The 22,828-nt window shown below is 39.5% G+C and overlaps 1 protein-coding gene across 3 annotated transcripts in view; it reads left to right on the top strand.

Annotated features, from left to right (window-relative positions):
* Positions 1 to 22,828, top strand: part of LRP1B (LDL receptor related protein 1B) — a 742,760-nt gene that overhangs the window by 442,421 nt on the left and 277,511 nt on the right. For all 3 annotated transcript variants that reach the window (XM_083492761.1, XM_083492762.1, XM_083492763.1), the window contains one exon: positions 14,039 to 14,201. In XM_083492761.1, coding sequence (XP_083348887.1) covers positions 14,039 to 14,201 — 163 coding nt within the window. The remainder of the gene's footprint in view (positions 1 to 14,038; positions 14,202 to 22,828) is intronic.

The raw sequence follows: 22,828 nt of genomic DNA, 5'->3' as shown, positions 1-22,828 counted from the left end.
ATTAAAGTAAGCAAAAAAACCCCAAAAACTTCCTCCTCTCTTTAATATGTACTCAGGTTTTGCTCATTCACAAAGGAAATTGATTATAAGCAAAAGAAAGATGGGTAAAAATGCACGTAATAAGCCATTGAGATCAAGAGTATGGCTCAATAACTGACACCTGAAAATGTTTAACAAAGCATGAATAGCCTGCATGTGCAATGCAGAGCTAAAATGAGTGCAAAATTGCCTCGTTATTTATCCTGAAACTTTCTCAATAACTGAACAACGGTCCATTTTCAAGCCCTGTAATATATATCTCTTTCCTGTAGAATCCTTAATGGGTAAAAACTAAAATCTGCCTGGTTAAATGGGAAAAGAAAGTGTGTAGTAATTTAACATCTTCAGTTAAAAGGAGACAAGTCCTTCCTAAGTGGTCACTTTCTACATCATATGAAATTGAATATCTTAGAAATAATGCAAATTGTTGCTGTGATTATCTGCCCACCACATGCATGCTGATTAAGTATGGTGTTGCAGAAGTCAATGAGACTTCAACGAAAGGCACACACCCTTTTATAAGTATATGAAACTATTGATTTCAATTTTTTTTAAAGCAAAATTCTCATCGAGGTTCTAAGTACGTAATAGCTGGCACTACTGCTCAGAGAACTGATGTATAGAATTTCAGAATCCTGCTAAGTCTCGGATCCATGACAAGGAACAGGCCATAGCAGCCTGAATGTTTGACAATAGGCTAGGCTTAGGGGAGCTGCATTATTTGGTTGTCTTTACTTTCTTTTTTATATTTTATTGAAAATTTTATGATGAATTAAAGTAAATGAAGAAAAATAAGAAAGAAAGAAATACATAAAAAACAAAGCAAAGGAGAACAATAATAATGAAGTTAACAATAACATGTAATTAAGATTGCAGAACTACAGTGGTACCTCGGGTTACATATGCTTCAGGTTATATACGCTTCAGGTTACAGACTCTGCTAACCCAGAAATATTACCTCAGGTTAAGAACTTTGCTTCAGGGTGAGAACAGAAATTGTGCAGCAGCAGCGCAGCGGCAGTGGGAGGCCCCATTAGCTAAAGTGGTGCTTCAGGTTAAGAACAGTTTCAGGTTAAGAACAGACCTCCAGAACGAATTAAGTTCTTAACCCGAGGTACCACTGTATGTAGCATATATGTAAGTAGATAAACTTATTATTTCCCTCAGTTCAGGAGTCAACTATGTTTTCGATAAAGATGTTCCAAATATCATTAAATTTGTCCATATGTAATCTTTGTCTGAAAGTGATCCATTCATAGGTTGCAAGAGTTGTCATGTTGTCTATCCATTGATCAAAGGGAGCATATTTTTATCCTTCCAATGTCTTTTTGCAGATGTAAGGGCACGGAGAATCCATTTACATTGACTGATTGTCAAGCTCCATATATTAGATATATAGCTTTAAATGACGAAACTTTTAACGCTTTCCCCAAAATAGTATTTATACACCCTAGTATTTCCCCCCAAAACTTGCAAACACTGAACACTGTATAAACATGTTTCAAAGAAGCATTTTCCATAATGCATCTCCAACAGCATGTTGTCGTTTATAGACCATGCTAAGCAATCGTGGGGATGCGGGTGGCGCTGTGGGTTAAACCACAGAGCCTAGGACTTGCCGATCAGAAGGTTGGCGGTTCAAATCCTCGCAACGGGGTGAGCTCCTGTTGCTCGGTCCAGGCTCCTGCCAACCTAGCAATTTGAAAACACATCAAAGTGCACTGGTTCGTACGCTGCTCTGGTTCGCCAGAAGCGGCTTTGTCATGCTGGCCACATGACCCAGAAGCTGTACGCCGGCTCCCTCGGCCAATAAAGCGAGATGAGCGCCGCAACCCCAGAGTTGGCCACGACTGGACCTAATGGTCAGGGGTCCCTTTACCTTTACCTAAGCAATCGTGATGGAGTCCAATAAACTCAAAAGAAAATCTTTTGTTATATGAGACATAGTTTGTAATCTAATGACACTTTAGAAATGGAGGCTAGTACCTTATCCCATTGTTTAACTAAGATGGGGCTCATTAATTCTTTATTCCATTCATTTATCAAAGTCTGTGTGTCAAATTGATTATTAGACACTCATTAGCTATAAAAAGTAATAGCTTTCTTTTAGCCTCTAAGATTTTGGATAGTGTGTAAAACACAAAAGTTTTTCAGTTGAGAACGGTACATATGAGGCATTACCATGGTGAGAGGAAGGGATCTGTTTTGACTGGCAAAGTGGAATACGGTCTGCATGAGTGCAGATGCAGTTCTGGGGAGAGGGGGAGAGAGAGAGACAGAGAGAGAGAAATTCAATAGGAAACAATGTACAATAACCAGGATCGGAACTGGAACTAAACCACCCTTTCCCAACCTGGTGCCCTCAAGATATTTTGAAGTAAACATGACCCTTTGCCCTTTGCTAGGGCTGATGGGAGTTGTAGTTCACAAACATATGGAAAACACCAGGTTTCCAATCCAAACTAGCTGCTTTGGTGGAGGAGAATCTATAGGTCTGAACGGTGGGATACAAATGAAATAAAACTAAATAATATATGAACAATTCAAACTATTTAATTGCAAATATTTGCAACTTCGTATGTTTGCTATTTTGAATAACAGTTCCAAACATGCAATATACTTAAGAGAGGCAAGGGAGTAGCCACAAAGCTCTTTGCTAAATTTCAAAGCAACTGTTGTGAAGGAAACACTGTATAATTTCCATTACAAGGTATACAGATGCAAAGCATATATTATTGAAAATAGCAGCGTGAAGAGGTGCAATGAGATTCACACCCAGCTGATAGGCAGAGGCAGGGAATGACAGTAGCCAGTGCCAGCTGGAGTAGAATTGAGAGCTTCGTTTGTTCCCAGGAAATGTTGTTCCTATAGCTCCTACTCCCATGGTTCTTGGAAATTTAATAGGAGATGTGTTGGCTCAAACTTCTACACTTGCCCCCACCCTCCATGTGAAGGAGAGCTGACGGTGTGAATCACATCAACCTAAGTTTAATTCTTGTAACAACTTTTTTTTTTTGCTATGACTGAATGCATAAAATTAAGTGCATTTCTTTCCTTAGTAGCCAAGGAATAACTGTGCAATATTGGATAAGCTTCTTTAATTGGCTTATTAAATATTCCTGATGGATCAACAAGATGATCGTTATTGGATGCTTTTCTGCTGATAATGTTTACTCAGTTTTATTTTTATCTGATTTAGCATGCCTAATTGATGCTCACTGTTTTCTGTATTGCCACATCAGCACAAAACACTGCCGTACCCATTTGTAAAATGTTTCACATTGAAAGCTTCCAAAATAGCAGTGGCGTAGCGTGGGGGGTGCCAGGGGTGCCAGCCGCACCGGGCGCAACATCTGGGGGGGCGCAAGTCCAGAGGGAAGGGACAAGTTCCTTCCTCCGCCGGGCTCCCCGCCGCCACCGCCAGCCTTGCGCCCTAGTGCGCGCGCCCCCCGCCGTCGCTGTGGCTGCACTCCGCTCACTGCTTGCAGGAGGAGCAGCCGCTGCAGCAGCGCCGACGCCGCCACCGACGCCTGGCCGGGCACGGGCAGCCTCTGCACCCTGCCGCCGCCGCCATCCCCTCGGCCCAGCCACAGGCGGCGGCTGCTTCTGCCTCCATCCTCCTCCGGGCAAGCAGCGTTGTTTGCGCGGCAGCGCCAGCGGCAACTCGCAGGTTAGGGGTTGGGGGGGCGCAAATTACTTGCCTTGCCCCGGGTTAGGGGGCGCAAATTACTTGCGTTGCCCCGGGTGCTGACAACTCACGCTACGCCGCTGCAAAATAGACATTAATATTTTGGGCTTTTTCACCCATGTTTGAGAAGCTAAAAACTAGCACTAAATATCTAATGACAGCTAGGAAATGTTGATTTCTGAGAAGAACATAGGTGAATTTAGGGAAAAGGAGAAAAAGTGCATTTTTAACACTATTGCAATTGCCACTTACTTGTGTATTGTAAATCTGTCCATACCTAACTAATAACACAAAAAAAATGTTTGTTTATTGTCTCTGTAAATAGTATGTGGTTTTAAGGCCTATGTGCATTTTAAAAGTCCTAATTTAAGTAGGAGAATGCATTGCAATTTCAAGTAGTGTGAATCAATGTTGTTTGCTTAGCAATTCCTCCCCCCAGCCCCCAATGCCAGCCTGGCACAATAAAGCCTGAAATATGAATTCCCTTTTAAGAAGCTGACTATAATAAATAGATTTTATATTATCCCTGGAGAAGCATATTTGAGGACCTGCACTCAGAGTATTAAAACATTCTACCTTTTCCCCCAAGTCATTTTCTTAATAACTTTTTACTAGAAAGTCAATCCATATTTTATTAAAATATTGTATACAACTTAAAAATTTTAATTACCCACTGCTTAGCATCTTTATGGGATAACATAAAAATGGCAGCATTAATTTTGAAGAACAGAAGCTATTTTTCCCACCACTGAACTTCATGACATAGAGAAAAAACAGAGTGTAAACTAGAATTCCAATGAGAACGTGGAGGGAGCTTACACGATGCCTTGGAAAGAGACAATTGGAAACAGCCAAAGCATGTAGGGTAGCGTAATCATACCATATATCCCCTTTAATAGCTTGGTTGATGGCACATCAATTGATGCTAAATTATGCTTTAATTTTAAGTTTAGCAGCAGATTACTTAACTACTTTGAAGTAAATAACCAGTTTTGATTTACTGTCTGCAAAGATTTATAGTACGCTTTTTGAATGTGTCGTTAAAAGAAAGAGTGTGTTACGGCTGTTGTACCTCTATAAATCTGCCTTCATTGTTCTGCAGAGGTGCCAAACAGCTGAGACCCTATTGCAAATTTACAATCATTTGGCAACACCACTAAAAATCAGTAAAGCAGAAATGGGAGATGGGACCATTTTCTGTTCTTACCCTTTGATTGTGCCTGAAATTGGCAGCAAAAACAGTCAGCCACTTAAAAAACAATCAAGAAGGACATTATTTCATTTGTAGTGGTCACAGAGTATGAAAAATGAGTATTTTATAATATTTTGTTCCCTTTTTAGATGTGGTCAGTATGGAGCAATTTCCAGCAAGAACAAATTAAGCAGCCTGTCTTCGTATTGTTTTAAAATCGGTGCTATATGTATCTACACAAAATTAAATCCCATTGAGTTCAATTGGACTTCTTCCCAGGTGATTGTACAAGTTTGCTTTAGAACAGAAGATGGAACAGTAACTAAAAAAGCTGTGTTAGATAGTCTAGTAGAAGTTAGCTTGCAGGGGTAGGAAAGATAAGGAGCAGGACCACCAGTCAGATCCAAGTCCCCACCCCTGAGATAAGTGATAAGAGACAATGGATATATTTACACTAATCCGATGTTAGGTAAATAAAACACATATGTTCTTTCTGTAAGATACATACATAAATACGTGTGTGTGTGTGTGTGTGTGTGTGTGCATGCTAAGGGACGTTTTGGAACTTTTAGATTTCCTAAAGTGAGTTAGATAAATATATGTTGGCAGCTGTTTATAGCAGTCTGAAAACAAAGACTTCATTAATCAGGACATGATGCAAACTTACATGATGCAAATTTAGAGGGAACAGAATGATATAACTCTATCCCATTGCTGAAACAAGACCAAATCTAGATAGGTCCAAAGCTATTGGAGAAATGGGCTATTGGAATGTATTAGAGCTGGGATAGATTGACATATTTTTCAATGGAGGGAAAGTAAGAAATGGCTTCCCCCATGGATCTGTTCATTCTCAAACTGGTCGATGAGCTTCATTCATGGTGACTTTTTTGTGCTGTGCAAGTGGAAAATAAGCCAATCAGTCTCCAGGATTGGTGACAGCTAGGCACTATGGTCTGGAGACAATTCCCAGCCTTGCTGGAGACCTTGGCCAGTTGTTGAAGGAGAGGTCCTGGTCTGGAATAAGAACTTTGCTAGGGTATGAAATTTTATTTATTTATATTTATTAAATTTGTATACCGCCCTTCATCTGAATATCACAGGTTGGTTCACATTAGAAAAATACAGAATAAAGACACAAAATTCAAACAACAAAACAAAAGCAAAACAAACCAATAACTGCTCTCCCACAGACAGAGAATGTTAATCAGCCAAACGCTTGGTTGAAGAGAATGGCTGCTTACCCAGTACAAGGGTGGGTGGTGGTTGTGACCTGGAGCAGCGCTTCCCTCATCCCCTCAAAACCACAACATCTTTACTCCAGCCGTTGGCTCCCAGTTCAAATTTTGGCCAATCCATGGCAGCTGGGGTGGGGTGGGGCAATGGAATGGACCGCACAGCAGGAGTCTTCACTCTGGTCTGCTACACAAGTGCTTGAAGGGGCAGGCCACACTTCTTGCCTGGCGCCTAAAGATGTGTAACAAACGTGCCAAGTGAGCCTCCTTCGGAAGAGCATTCCACAAATGGGGAGCCACCCAAAAAGCCGCAGTTTTTCTGGTTTGTGAGTTGATTTTGTCACAAACTTTATATGTTGGCAGGAGGTGCATTGGGCAGACTCCATAGTCTAATAAGGGGACGCCACGTAAGGCTTCAGATCAAACTCAAGGAGCTGAGGCTGGCAGCCACACTCTCAAGTTGCAGGTGATGCCCACTGGATTAGCACATGTCATGGTGGGACTATTTGCCCTGCAGCTCCTTCCTGCTGCCCAGCTGGCAGCCTGTGGAAGAGACACTGAATGCCAATGCATTCTTATTTCTGTGGAGCAACTGCCTCCTTTTTCTGCTTGTGGCCTTTACAGAGGTATGTGAATAGCCACTATAGGACAGCAGCATGCAATACCTTTGGTCTGATCCAGCAGGGTCATTGTGTTCTAGCCTGAAAAATAATTTGACAGTCTTCTGAAGGATAGCATCTACGGTAGTTTAGCATCCTGCTTCCCACAGTTGCTAACCAGATACCTCTGAAAAGCCTAGACCTGAGGACTACCCCCTTTTTAATGCTATTTCAGTAAGAAATGGTAACCCACTTTTCCTTTGTTAGTAGCCAAAAAATTATTTCACAAGCAAAGTATTCATAGTGATGAGTATACAGGACCCACTTTCCCGGTCTGTGATACTAGAGAGAAATCATCTTGTATGAAAACATTTATACTTATATATTGAGAACAGAATTTACTTTGCCACTGGCATAAACTTTACTTTTATTCCTACAGTTCTGAACAATTCTACAATCACCTGATGGCATGCATCTTATTTTTTACATGAGAATATTGTTATAGAACCCTCTGTTGCTCTATGTACATCACAATATACCAGGCAGAATGAAATCTATCTCAATTGACAGCAGGGTTGTGAATGTTATTTTCAGTTCCATGTTGAGGGTGCTAGTCTTTGGCTTTTGTTGAACCAGAAATCAACAACCCTAACAGGAAAGAGAAAATAACATTCACAGCTCTTATTCCACTATAGAGCAATTTCACAAGGACTGGTATGAAACTTCTTGAATTGGGATAAGATCTGTGAAAACCAAGTATCTTCACATGTTACAAACAAAACAAACTATATTTCCCTTGATAATTGCCATTTAGATTGCTCTTCTAGACATTTTTTAAATGGATTTTTTTGCCCTTGGCAGCTAAGACAGTTGGTACAAGGAGTAAAATATGCTAACTAGATCAATGCTCTGGAAGCTGAATATTCTGTGATGCTTAAAATATATACAGGGGATTACCTGCTAGTAAAGAATTGTTACTATACTAACGAAGTGGTGTCAAAATCCTTTAGCATGTTAAGGGCATACTCCAGGCATGTGTTTATGGCTAGCACAAGTGCTACTCTGTACAGAGGCAAAAAGAAATTGAAATACAGTGATACAATGCTATAGGGAGGAATGTACATTAGGGGCAAAGTTTTCAAACACCATCTGGTAGTTATAGTTGGTTGTCAGTTCAATATATTTAATTACTAAGGATGCTGTGTTGATCTTACCAAAGGTGATACGGAGACTTTTGCTATGCAAGGCATGGGGTGTAGGAAGGAGTGGGGGTGGGGGTGGGGGTGGGCCGCCCTGGGTGCCCTCACTGAGGGGGGTGACATTCGGCACGCCACCTGCCCATGACTCCCAAGCCTATCCCAAGCTGTCTGGGTAAGGGGGCAGCTGTGCTGCTTTGCCAGCGGCATTCCCCCCTTCCCCCTTCATTTTGACGGCTTGGGGGAGGCTTGGGAGTCGCTGTCGGGCAGCACAATGAATGTCCACCATGGGCAGCTCACTCAGCCCCTGGCTGCAGGGCATGCACGCTGCTCAGGGCACCCAAGTGTCTGTCCCCTGCCTGGGAGGCACCCTCTGCATCACACCTCCCTTGGGAATGCGCCCGCCCTGGGCAGCGCAGGCATATGCTCTTCCACTGACAGGAGGGGGGTAGTTGAAAAAGTGATAATTCCTCCCATCTCCCTCTTCTTGTCGGGTACTTCATTAGCAACAGTCCATAGACAGGTGCTTGTACAGCCATCAACACACACTGTTGCAACAGATTGGGACATAGGGGAAAGGCACAAGTAGGTTTACCAGTCGTCGTCGTCCCAGCCATCTATTCCTCCATCTTTACCCCCTCAGTTGTAGTTTATTCCTCATACACATAGTCTCTATGTGCCTTTTACTATAGGAACATTTTTGTGTTGTGTTGTTTATTTTATACCATCCTTGTAAAACCCATGTACCACACAGGGCAGCTAGTGAGATGTAGTTGCCCAGTAGGGCACCTCTTCAGTGTAGGAAACCAGGGATGCATGGGAAAATGCTCCGATTTTGATTAGAGTAACCATGCTAGGGAAAAAGGATATTTTTTGCTTGCTTGGTTGCTAAATTTGTGTCCTGCCTTTGCACCAGATGGTGTTCCACTGTTTCTCCTATCAAATTTTGTCCTGCAGGCTCCCTACTAGTCCCCCCCCCCACCTATGTATTCAAAGGGATATCGGAGAGGGAGACTTACATGTCTCCCATTCATCCACCTAACGACTGCAGCCTTCTGCAATGATGACCAGAGCAGAAAGAGGGGTTGGATCAGCCTTAAATAGTACCTGCCCTCCTCCCAAAGGAAGACACTAACCTAAATATCTTTCCTCTAAATAAAAAATTCCTTCCAGTAGCACCTTAAAGACCAACTAAGTTAGTTCTTGGTATGAGCTTTCGTGTGCATGCACACTTCTTCAGATACACCAGATACACCAGATGCACACTTCTTCAGATACTTCTTCAGAAGTGTGCATGCACACGAAAGCTCATACCAAGAACTAACTTAGTTGGTCTTTAAGGTGCTACTGGAAGGAATTTTTTATTTTGACTATGGCAGACCAACACGGCTACCTATCTACTATCTTTCCTCTAAGAAAGGGTGGGACAAATTCACTGCCAAGAGTGTGAAGGCAATTCTTAAAAGCCTGCAGTGTCAAGTCAATATTCATGGCCTGAAATTGACAGATTTAGTAAGAAATTTATTATTTTATTGTTTGCTCTGTTGCAAACAATAAAAAATATATTTTAAAGTAAATTAAATTGCCTTGATAAATAGATTAAATACTGATAATTTTTTTCCTTCAGTATACTGAGTTTATTTCAAATATTTGACATCCTGCTATTACTCTCTAGGAAGGTCAGTGTAACATTACCTTGTTGCATCTAACAAATTAATAAAGGACAATTAACACCCATTACACTTGAGGGTGAGGGCTGTGAAATAAAGCAGAAGAAAACTAATAATATGCAGCTTTTAACAGTGCAAGAAATGGACAGTTGGAGCAGTGTTTTAGAATATCACTTGCTGGTTGTTTTATCTGTACGTTTGAGATTCCAAGCTAAATTCCAGCTCTGAACATGTAAAAGGTGCATTAAAATTGGACATGGCTGAATATGTTTCTTACTTGATCTTTAAGTGGGTACCATTTACATGAACAGAGAACACAATTTTGTGATTCATCCAGAGGCACTAAAAGCACTGTTAAAACACTGTTAATAAAAATTTAAGATTACAAGTTAATTAGTATGTACATAATTTGGCTCTAGTGTTACCACATAGGTCTAAAATGCAATGTGGAATTCTAATTGGTTGGTTGTTAGAGACATTTAAATGGTTGGAGAGGAGGCAAGAAAAGTGTTGGTGGTTTTTTGTTTTTTTGTTTAACAAAAGGAGTGTCCCCAAAGCTTTGTTACACTAGGTATATTGAAACCTACTTGCTGACAACTATGGACCTTAAAAAGAAGACATTTAATGTCATTTATTTCTTTAGTGAGAGAGAAACACTGCAGAGATTAAAAGCCTTATTCATTAAAAATGCATTTGCAAGTTAAGTAGGTTTTTCATGATGTGCATAGAAAAGTGTGGAGTGTGCTTTTTAGGCAGAGGCAAACTTTGGTAATTCATTACAACTTTCCAAACTTGAAAGCAGCGTGTCATTTATAATTCACTGGCGGGATGCTCAACACAAACACAGCAAGACACAAAGTCTTTTAATTTTGGGGGGTGGGGGAGGGCCAAGTCTGTAAAGCTGAAGGTGCACAAGTTAAGTTGCAGGCTGGCTGTATTGAAGATCCAACACTGATACCAAAATGAGTGGAATTGATTTGACAACCCCCTGTTGTAATCTTCTGTTATCATAATAAACTAGCCATCAGCGATAAATGTGCACTAGCCTTTGGAAAGATGATATAACAAACTATTAAACCTGTAGAAAAAGCTCAGCCTTTCTTAGAATCACAGGAAGATGCCTCATACAGAATCAGACCAATGATCCATCTAGCTTAGTATTGTCCACATTGATTGGCAGCTGCTCTCCAGAAGCCCCCCCCAGCCCTTCTTGAAGATGCTGGGGATTAGAACTGGGACCTTCTGCAAGCAAAGCAGGTGTCCTACCCTTTCTCAATTCCAACCTGTGGCAAAGGTGGGGAAAAGCTGGCTGTTTATCTCACCACTATATGTGTGTGCATACGTGCATGCGCTCATGCAAGCAGGCATGAAATGCCACATCTTTCCTAAGCAACATTTTATGCAATTTTTAAAATTTGTTTTTGAGTTTGGCAATACAGGGCAGAAGAAAGACAAAACAATGAATTACAAATTTCAACCTTCTTTTAAACTATGTGGCAATGGCTACTGTCAGACGCAGAGACTGAAGCAGGTAGTACTTTAGTCCGTGCTGTCATAGTAAAGCTGCACATTTCTAAAAACAGAGGCAACAATGAGGAGGTAAAAAAAACACACCTCTGAATTAAAAGGGGAAAGAAGGAGCAGGAAGAGAAAGGCTATAAATAGAAGTGACAGCCGTGAAGAGTACATTATGACGGCTGTAATGGAAGGAAAGTTTTCCAGTGTTTGCCCCTTAAGCAGCGTTGGAATGGTGGTCAGTTGATCACCTACTATTATTTGCAGGTGATAGGCTATGGTAGAGGGATTCTGGCAGACACTGTCACTCAACAACTGAGCTGAGAGACAGCTGAGGAATAGGAGGCGGGAGTGGCAGATGAAAAGGATGCTGAAAGCATCCTGCAAGAAATAAGAGGGCAGAGTGCATGGATACCAGCAGCGAGTAGCATCCTGGGCCAATGGAAGAGAAATACAGGCAAGGAAACCAGACTAAGGGAAGGAGGAGAAGGAGGTGGCTGGAAAAGAGGGTGAGAAACAAAGCGAATTTGGTCTGCCTCAGGAAGGATAGCAAGGAGGGAGAAGAGGACTAGGATAGAAAGATTAAGGGTTGTCACCCCTGGTGGCAAGGCAGAAAGAGGGAGGGGGCGAAAAAGACAGGAGAGGGCAATGTTCAAGGGGTGTCAGAAGAGCAGTGTATGGGAAGACAGGAGTGAAAACATTGTCTATAAAACAGAACAGAACTGAGCAAGACAGCACTATGGGCCTTTCCTCTTAAAAACACCTCACAAGTGCCTCTGTTTACAAGCAAAGGAAGGCGTTGATATTTTACCATATTAAATTCGATTGATGTGTTCTAATCCGTTTTACTCAGATAAGATCCATTAAAAGGAATGATCATATCTAAGTTATGGCCATTAATTTCTGTGGATCTTTTATATGTAAAAAAATAGCTGAATACCACCCAGTATTTGTTTTTGTTTTGTTTTGTGTAGTCCATTGTGCAGTCATAATTTATATCATTATTTTTAATATTACAGTTTACATACAGTTTGTTACACTAAAAACAGCACAGCACCAGCCCTTTCCTTAAACATAAGAAGCCCTAATAGAGACGTTTCAAATGCCTGTTTGCAGCAAGCTGCTGATTCTGTAGGCTTACCCTGTCTGTACTTAAAAACTATCATAGAAACAATTTTAAAAATAATTTTTTAGACAACTGAAGTGTTACTCCACATTTTTTAATTTTGCATAATTCATCCACCTCTCCTTATTGTAAGGGCCAATTGCTATAAATTTGCCTTTTGTATAAATTACCTGTTACATAACAGCTGCTTTCAGGAAACATGATAAAATATTATTTATTTTTGATAGGAACCTATGTGAGCCTTGGCCTGGTGCACCTTCCTCAGCGTGGCCTTGAGAAGAAGATCAGAAGCTTCTGATTTCATTTTTTTCAGTATCCACAAATCTGCATTTTGTCCAAATCTTAACTAAGGTTTATTTAATTAAGCAAGCTTCATAGCCCATGTTTTGAATTTGGCTTGCTCCAAACAAATCATAGCTAAGATTAACCAGTTGCTCAGTTTTTGACAACGTAGCAAGCTGTGATCAATCAAATTGGAAATGAAAAATTCTGAATACATCCTCACATCTGCAATCACGCTTACTATTGTAACTCAAGGATAGGCACATACTTTCATCTAAGTATATTCATTTTATCTCACTGAAATTATATCATACAATCCATCTGTTGTATAGCCACAACTACATGAATCAGCATAGGCATAGATCCCTTGCCCATCCCTCCCCTGTGCCTGGCTTTCAAGCAATACAGATTGCAAACTGAAGTACCATGGTGGAGAGTGGTGGCTGGATGAGTACAATAAAGCAAACATGGATTTTCAGTTGGAGAGTTACCTGCACCTGCCTTGCATGTGTACAACAGGCAGATCAGAGGCAAGAAAAGAGGGAGGTTCCATTGAGCCCTATGCCAGTCTCAAACTCTGTCCATTCAAGGGTGGACTGTGATCCGTGTCTGTTCCTTTTCATATTTTGGATATACAGTATATGGAAATATATTCCAACACTGCCCATGGATTTAGGACAAACAGTTGGGGACCCATGTAAGGAAGGTATCTTTACCTTTCTTTTCTCCTATACATAATTTTTCCTGTATCTACAGCTGTAATGTGTTTATGTACAGGGTTATAAAAAGTTGAAGTAAGCCAAGTGCAGGCACAAGTGATGAGGAAAATATGGACTTCCTTCATTGTTCTGAAGGAAATAGGGCTGGGGAGCTTTTGTGGTAGGGTGGTTCTGCTAGACTGACAGGATTGCAATACATTTCTGAAGCTTTTTGCGATTCTCGTAGCTTATTTCATATCCTGTTTCTTTGATTAGTTACAAACCAACATCTTCCTCACATGGTGGAAATCTGTGGTTTCTGTGAAAAAGTCATAATTACTCCTTCTATGATGCACTCACAGTGAAATATTATGGGGTTTGCAGTTGTGATCATTACAGTATGTCATTTGCACCTGAAATTTTGTCTGTTCACAACAGAAGTAAAAAATGGCAACTGTAACATTCCCTCTGCTTTTTGTATTCTGTGACTAAATTTTACTTTAGGCAGAATTTACTGTACTTATAGTCTGCTTTTTTCCTTAAAAAATGTTTAGGGGTACTCTCATTTTCCTACTCATATTGAAATACTGCCCCTCAATGTGGCCAAATTTAGATTCACAAAATGTTTAGGGGTATGCGTCCCCCCAGAAAAAAGGCACTGCTTATCCCTTGTTTTCAAAGAATTCATTAACAACTTGAACTTCTTTCAAATGTATAGAATATCTCCTTTGGAGTAATATCTGGAGTTACAGAAGTTGGATTAGCATAATTAATTTAACAATCTTTTCACTCTGGCAGATATACAACAAATGGCAGTCGACTGGCTTACTGGGAATTTTTATTTTGTGGATCGTATGAGTGACACAATCTTTGTATGCAACTACAATGGAACTGTATGTGTTATTTTGATCGATCTTGACCTCCACAACCCCAGAGCAGTTGCTGTGGATCCAAGTTTGGGGTGAGTCTTTCAATGATATAATATTTGTTTGTTGTAAGATGTGTATAGGCATGCTAAGTATAAAGAAAATCAAAGCTTCCCATGGATTCCCCCCCTGTGTGTATTCTCATTAGTCTCCATTTTGAATGATCGGTGAATGAAAGCACCTCAATCTTTAATCTTTTCTCATTTGGAAAGCCTGCTGGTTATCTGAAGTTAGAACACAACATTTGAGAAGCCTTGCTTTGAATTATATGTTTTGTTGTTTGCCCTTGCACATAGCATAAGAAAAAGATGAGGAAGAATATTCGGAAGTGAACCTAGTAGCTTGAAATACCCAAATTAACTATGGTCTTATATTAAACAACCACCTGACCTCTTATATCACACCACAAGCCATTTTTTAAATCCTTTCAAAAGCAGTTTGTAATATTGAAGGGAGATAGCCTTCTGCTCAAATAAAATCATTTTAGAAAATATCCCACTGGAATGTGCTCAGGTGTGTCTAGAGTAGCTCCTTGCGTCCCAGGCAAGATATTGTTGCTGCTGATGCAAGCTGCACCATAGTTCTCATGGGCACCCAGAAATCTTTTTTGTGTGTGAGAGGGGGGAAGGTACAACTGGAAGGAGAACAAACGTGGTATTTTCTACTTAGTTTCTGGTTGGTTTCTGTATCTAAGAGAATGAACGATTGAACTCCATGGACAATTGTTGAATACAAATGATAGCGTTCACAGGTTAGCAGAAGTTTGTTTGTTTGTTTTTATAAATTTTTTATTGGTTTTACAAATTTTTTAAGACAATACAAACATATAAAAAGACATACAAACATGTATAACTTCATAACCTTTTTTTCATAAACCGTGTTTCTCAGACTTCCCCATACCTCCCCTTTCTGCATCCCAATGTCCAAGAGTTTTTAGCAACTCTAAATTTTAATCTTTTCTTCAATCTAATCTTATTTCGCTGTAACCCTTTCTTACTCAAACCTCGACATTCTAGCATTCAGCGAGTTTATAATAGTCCTTAAGGTAGATTTTAAATTTCTTCCATTCTTCTTCCGCCGTCTCCTTTCCCTGATCGCGGATTCTGCCAGTCATCTCGGCTAATGTCATATAGTCCATCACTTTCATCTGCCATTCTTCCAGAGTGGGTAGATCTTGTGTCTTCCAGTACTTTGCGATGAGTATTCTTGCTGCTGTTGTGGCATACATAAAGAAAGTTCTATCCTTCTTTGACACCAATTGGCCGACAATGCCCAAGAGAAAGGCCTCTGGTTTTTTAGAGAAAGTACATTTAAGTACCTTTTTCATTTCATTATATATCATTTCCCAGAAAGCCTTAATCTTCGGGCATGTCCACCAAAGGTGATAGAGAGTACCTTCAGTTTCTTTACATTTCCAACACATATTATCCGGCAAATGGTAAATTTTTGCTAGCTTGACTGGGGTCATGTACCACCTGTAAACCATTTTCATAATATTTTCCTTTAAGGCATTACATGCCGTGAATTTAATACCGGTGTTCCACAACCATTCCCAGTCAGCAGACATGATGTTATGACCAATGTCCTGTGCCCACTTAATCATAGCTGATTTAACTGTTACATCTTGTGTATTCCATTTCAGCAGCAAATTATACATTCTAGACAAATTCTTAGTATTGGGCTCTAACAGTTCAGACTCTAATTTCGATTTTTCCACCTGGAAGCCAATTTTCCTGTCCTGTTTAAAAATCTCCATTATTTGGTAATATTGAAGCCAATCTTGTACTTTATGTTTCATTTTCTCATGACTTTGTAATTTCAACTTATCTCCCTCCTGTTCCAAGATTTCCCAATACTTCGGCCATCCGACCTCCATATTGAGTTTCTTCACTGCCTTAGCCTCTACGGGTGACACCCATCTAGGGGTTTTGTTTTCCAGCAAATCTTTATATCTCATCCAAACATTAAACAATGCTTTTCTGACGATATGGTTTTTAAAGGCCCTGTGCACCTTAATTTTATCATACCACAGATATGCATGCCAACCAAATGCATTATTAAAACCTTCCAAATCCAAAATGTCTGTATTCTCGAGGAGCATCCACTCTTTCAGCCAGCAAAATGCTGCTGCTTCATAGTACAATTTTAAGTCCGGCAGGGCAAATCCCCCTCTTTCTTTAGCATCTGTCAGTATTTTAAATTTAATTCTGGGCTTTTTGCCCTGCCAGACAAATTTCGAGATGTCTCTCTGCCACCTCTTGAAACAGTCCATCTTGTCAAGAATCTGCAAGGTTTGAAACAGAAATAACATTCTAGGCAATACATTCATCTTGATAACTGCAATTCGGCCTAACATTGACAGTTTCAAATTTGACCATATTTCTAGATCTTTTTTAATTTCTGACCAACATTTCTCATAGTTGTCCTTATACAAGTTCAAATTTTTTGATGTCAAGTGCACCCCTAGATATTTCACCTTCTTAACCAGTGTCAATCCTGTCTCTTCTTGGAATTTCTCCTTCTCCATGGCTGTTAAGTTTTTTTCTAAGACTTTAGTTTTTTGTTTGTTCAGTTTAAATCCAGCTACCTGGCCAAATTGTTGGATTAACTCCAACACCCTTTTCGTACTAGTGTCAGGCTCTTGTAGGGTCAATACTAGGTCATCTGCAAATGCCCTTAACTTATAATGTTTATCTCCGACCTGTACACCTTTAACCTGCTGGTCATTTCTGATCATATTCAGCAACACCTCCAGAACCGAAATAAAAAGCAATGGGGAGATTGGGCATCCCTGTCGTGTTCCTTTTTCTATCCTAAGTTCTTCAGTTACCACATTATTTACAATTAGCTTGGCTTTTTGTTCAGAGTATATCGCACCCAAACCATTCTCAAATCCTTGGCCTACCCCCATCCCATGAATATTCTTTTTCATAAAACTCCAAGAAATATTGTCAAAGGCTTTCTCCGCGTCCACAAAAATCAGCACTGCTTTGGTGTTAATTTTCACCTCTAGCAATTCCAAAATGTCTATTATATTCCTTACATTGTCTGATAAGTGTCTTTTTGGGAGAAAGCCTGCTTGGTCCTTATGAATCTTCTCCATCAGCACTCTTTTAAATCTTTTTGCCAAAATGTCTGCAAAAATTTTGTAATCCACGTTAAGTAATGATATTGGGCGGTAGTTCTTAAGTTGAGTCTTTTCAGTTTCTGTCTTTGGTATGAGTGAAATATACGCTTCTTTCCACGATTCTGGTGCCCCTTTCCCCTCTAAGATCTCATTACAGACTTCCTTTAACGGGTAAACCAACCATTCCTTCAAAGATTTGTAGTATCTGGAAGTCAATCCATCTGGCCCTGGAGATTTGCCCAATTGCATGTCTTGGATGGCACCCTCTATCTCTTGTTCTGTTATTCTCTGGTTTAGATCCAGCAGAAGTTTGTTTCTCCTTGCTTACTCACAACCCAAAACTTTTCTGAACATAAGATAACTGATACAGAATGTTTCTATGGTATGCCTCCATAACTTGCTTCAGTTGCAACAAATTTTTTGCAGAACAATTTAGTTCCTACGTTTCCCTGTCATTTCCAAATCACAGAGGAAATTGAAAAATAACTTTGTTGCCACTGTCTCAAAAAGTCCATTGCTTAAAATTCCAATGTAATTTTTATGGAATATAGATAAGTAAGAGAGATGTCACTGTCAACTTTTTCTTTTAAATGAGGACATTGGAACTTAGTGTGTGCATATACAATAGTAAGGTACCCTTCTCAATGTGCTTTGGAGCAACTGTTAAAATATTTTGTATCTGTGCTTTTAAAAACTCAGCAGTCAAGAATGTATATCTGGGTTATAGCAACACATTTGCAAACTTTTGGAGAATGAATGCAAAATATTAGGAACCATGTTTTGTCATTTCACCAATCATATTAACAAGTTCATTCATTATCAGCCGCAGCAATAGACACATGGCATAATAATGTAAATGTGGATGCCTGAGTTTTGAAGTGGCTACTTCAACCTTGTTTTATATTAGCCTGTAGATAGTGAAGTCTGTAGTGGCTGGTGCAGAACATCTTACAATATCATAAGACTCTGTTCAATAAAAAGGAGAATATTTACTACAGAAGCAGCTTGTCATCCATATGTGGACTTTTGTCACTCTTTACTTAACGTCTGATTGAATATTAAGATGAATAATCACATGGGTTTAATTTTGACAAGAACAGCTTGCGTGCAAACTTTGCAAAGGAAGCTGTATGATTCTAGAATAGAGCTGCTTTTGTGTACTCAGCAGATGGTAAGCTTGACTAGATCTGACTGAAGTGATGTTTCAAAAGAAATTAGTCGAAGTTGTATTTAAACTGATTTGTTTAGTAATTCTCTTAACAATGAATGGGATATTTTCAAACCACCTAGCTCCTTTTTCATGTGTATTTATTTATGCAATATATTTGGGTTTTACTTTATGTAATTTAAACTAGTAATTCTGGTCTGTTAATGGATGTTGAGATGTTGAAGTATAGTCTTTAGATTCCAGATATTGACCTATGGTTATAAAAATGATGGTTAATGGTATACCCCTTTTAAGACACAAAAGTGAAAAAGATAAGCATTTCAATATATGTATATTGTAGCTTCTTCTGCTACTACATTTTATCTCGCCTCTTCTCTTTTTCCAAGTTCTTATTTTTCATATGAATTCATTATTACCTAACCACCAAAGCAGAATTTCTGCCTGAGTATATTGAGTTATTATGTCCTTACCTGTTTCATAATGATATTGGTTTTATTTAATTCTTTATTAGGTTTTTTAATAAAACTTCATCATAAGAGTGCATTGCAAGTGAAGCATGAAATGAATGGGGCATATAAATATGTGCATAACACTTTAATAAAGTTGCCTACATTTATCAGCCTTGTACATTTAATTACAAAATATGTACATTTTTATATTTAGCAAGTTAAACTGGGTGTTCCCATAAGGTATTATATACACACTCTTACGGGATATCTTCTGCTATTAATGTATTGAGGACCATCATCTTTTTATATTAATAGTAAACCACACTTAGCAAATGCGAGCTTTATTTATTAGTAATTGGTATTGCAAGAAACGAATTGCTGTCTTGAACCAGCTTGATCTATTCCATTACTGGATCCCACTGACAGTGGTTTGTATTTGTCAGGGTAGGGCCTAGCATACACATAGCCATATGTTGACATCTCATTGTCCTGTTTGAGTCAGGGAATCCAGGATATGAGCCAATTGGTTCACCAAGGCAGCCCAACTACCTATCTAGATTTACTGACACTTAACTTTCTTCTGCTCTTTTCAGGCAAAGTCTGTGCTTTAAAGCTCTGTGTTTGAGCACCCTCTCATTTGTGCTCTAGAGCGTTCCCTGTGAAAACCCGCGAGTTAAAGCAGAATCAGAGAAAATGACAATCTCCAGAAAACCCGAATTGCCATTTGTTGCACTTCAGCTTTAAAGAACGGGTTTTTTCATTCTTTAACTATTGCTGCAAAGGAATGAACTGATTTCTGGGACTGGGGTGTGATCGCCACCACTGCCACTTGTACAGCTTCCAGGAGGCTTTTTAGTGTCCTGGCCGCTCCTGATCCCAGCAATGATCCGCTGCTGTAGCCTGCAGGCAGGATCAGTGAAATCAAATAAAAAATGGAATTTTTTACAATCCCGGGGTGAAGATCGAAAACTATTTTTTTTTTAAAAAAAGAATAAATAAAAAGACAATAATTTATAAGAGGGTTAAAATGGAGCACGATAGAATATGCTAAACCAAGCTAAGTGCTCCCGTGCATGTTTCTATATGGCAGTGCTCTATGAGGGGATACAAGTTTTGAAAGCCACTTACTACACAAATGGGCCATATTACAGAGATAATCTGCCTGCTGCCATCAGCAACCACCTCCTAACCCTATTTAGCTTCCTCCACATTGAGGTGTGTGAGAGAGAGTGGGGGGGAAGAGATTGATTTGAGTTAGTCTTCCAAAAAGCTTGGCTCTTGTTCTTAGGAAACTGTCAAGGCCTCCATCCTGTCAAATCTCTTAGCAAGGCTTGAGATGCATTATAGGTAGGCACTGACTTTGAAGCTGTAGCATTGCTGTGGTTTTGCTATCCAAAAATCTTCAAGGAAGCTTTTTTTTTTTTTAAAGAAACTCATTCTGAAATGGAAATTTGTTCTCATTCAAGGATTAAATAAATTACATTTTGCTTTAGGGAAATAATATTCTCAGGGCCTTTTTTGATCAAGGCTTTCTGTTAGCACTTTCAAGTGTTAGTCATTTCCAGTGATGAATATGTCCATTTCCACATAATGGAAGGATAGGGGGAAGCTAGATTCGCTGCTAGGTAAAACGGAGAAACGCAGTCAGCTGCTGGAAAGAAAAATGGAAAAGAAAAGAAAGGGTTGGCAGTGCAGTGATTGTAGTAATCTGGGGACATTTTCTTACAATAGACATTGAGGTTGGAATTTGGAGATCATCCCTGGAGAATGGTGTGAAGGGGTGGGGTCTTGCTGGCTGAGAAGGCTCCAGAAGAAAACTAGGGTTTGTTGTAATTGCTACTTTACAAAGTTACCATGTTAACTCTTTTCCGAATATACTGAATCCAAGTTTACAGGTTGTAAGCTGGGCTAGACAGGGATGGGATCTCTAATGTTTCTGACAGTGACACCGCATGCATAGCCCACTGCACAAAGCAAAAGATGTGTGGCAGTTGCATTTCATGTACAAAATATGTGCTCTAACAATTTAGACCAACAGAATACACAAGCAATTGAAATGCTTTTTGAAGTAGTATAAGTCTAGTTGGTTAAGCTCCTGGGGTTAACCCTAGCATTTTGAAAGTTTCCATAGAGAAAGATAAATCTGACAAATCATGTATGTGTATGATATTTTTTATGACATATTGCTAAAGCATTTGGGATTTGTGTTTTTGCTCCCATAATTCATTGTCAGAATGACAACGTAGTGCCCAAATCAATTTTCTAGACTCCCCAAGCTGGAATAAATGAAACAGAATATCCTTTTTCAGTCTGCTTTGGCACTGAATTTATCAGATTTTTATACAGTGGTACCTTGGTTTTAGAACAGCTTTGTTTATGAACAACTTGGAAATAGAACACTGCAAACCTGGAAGTAGGTGTTCTGGTTTGTGAACTTTGCCTTGGAAGCTGAACATGTTACGCTTCCTGTTGAGCGTGTTCCGTTTGTAAATTGAGTCCCCCGCTGCTAATCAGAGGCTTCCTGTTGAGTCTGTTGGATTTTGAGTCCCGAGCACCTACACAACGAAGAGGTGATATTTGGAGCTTTTGTTTTTGCTTTTGTTCTTGCGTTTTTGTTTGTGTGGCTTTTCGGTTTTTTGACTGTGACTTGTTCTTCGTTTTATGGGACTGACTTGTGACTGTGGCTTCTTACTACGTTTTTGTGACTTGTGACTGTGTGGAACCCAGTTCAGCTACTGGTTGATTGTGTGACTGCATAAATGGATAAAAGCCCCCCCATCTAAACAATGACTATCATCACTGCATGTAAGAAAAAAAATAATTTTTATCATCTACAATATTGTCTTATTTATTTTTATAGTAGCCACATAACCCGAAAGCTGTACGCCGGCTTCCTTGGCCAATAAAGTGAGATGAGCGCCGCAACCCCAGAGTCGGTCATGATGACTGGACCTAATGGTCAGGGGTCCCTTTACCTTTACATTGATTATTGCTTTCATTTTATGGATCACTGGTCTAATTAGATAGTAAAATTCATGTTAAATTGCTGTTTTAGGGTTTGTTTTTAAAAGTTTGGAACGGATTAATCCATTTTGCATTACTTTCTATGGGAAAACACGCCTTGGTTTTAGAACACTTTGGTTTTGGAACAGACTTCCAGAACGGATTAAGTTTGGGACCTAAGGTACCACTGTACACAATGTTTTTTTTCTATTTAAAAAACCCACACCCCTCATTAATAGACCTCATTTTGCAAACCCACCACCTAATATCACCAATTAATAATGTGGCGGATCCACTCCCGCTAACTGCCCCCAATTAACTATAGTGCACCCACTTCACAGTACATCAATTACATGAATTTCTACAATTTACAACAGATTATCTAGTGGGGGACTTGTAAGAGGGAAAACTTAATGGTTTAGAGTCTCAGGAAGGAGTTGATCAAACAAACAAGAAAAGTTTTGTTAAACAAAAAGAAGTTTATGAAACAAAGTGGATCAGGAAATGTGTTCTTTCAGGTCGAAGTTAACTTATTGACTTTAACTAACTCTAAGATGTCTCAGGGTTAAACACAATACTACAATAATTTAACTGTTCTTAAATTTCAGTTACTAAAAGCAAGGTGTTACACTTCAGGTGGTAGGTGTTCGGGTTGCTAGAACAGATGGTAAAATGTTCAACTCAGTTTCTGTCACTTAGATATTACACTTAAATACTTCCTTCACAACTTAATACTTTGTTTCATGAGCGAGGGGCACTTCTCCTCAAGTTACCCACTCTCTTAACCATCACACACCTGAGGTCTTCTAAATAGTATAACAGATCACCAGGGGATCACCTCACCCCTTGTTACTGGGTTGGGAGTCTTCTGTACCTAGAAGAACTCTCCCCTCCTGACTAGACTCAGACTCAGTG

This window comes from Podarcis liolepis, assembly GCF_965112155.1.
Source record: "Podarcis liolepis genome assembly, chromosome: 1".
Taxonomy (NCBI): domain Eukaryota; kingdom Metazoa; phylum Chordata; class Lepidosauria; order Squamata; family Lacertidae; genus Podarcis; species Podarcis liolepis.
The sequence above is the reverse complement of the archived record's forward strand: the minus strand, read 5'-3'. Positions and strand labels throughout refer to the sequence as shown.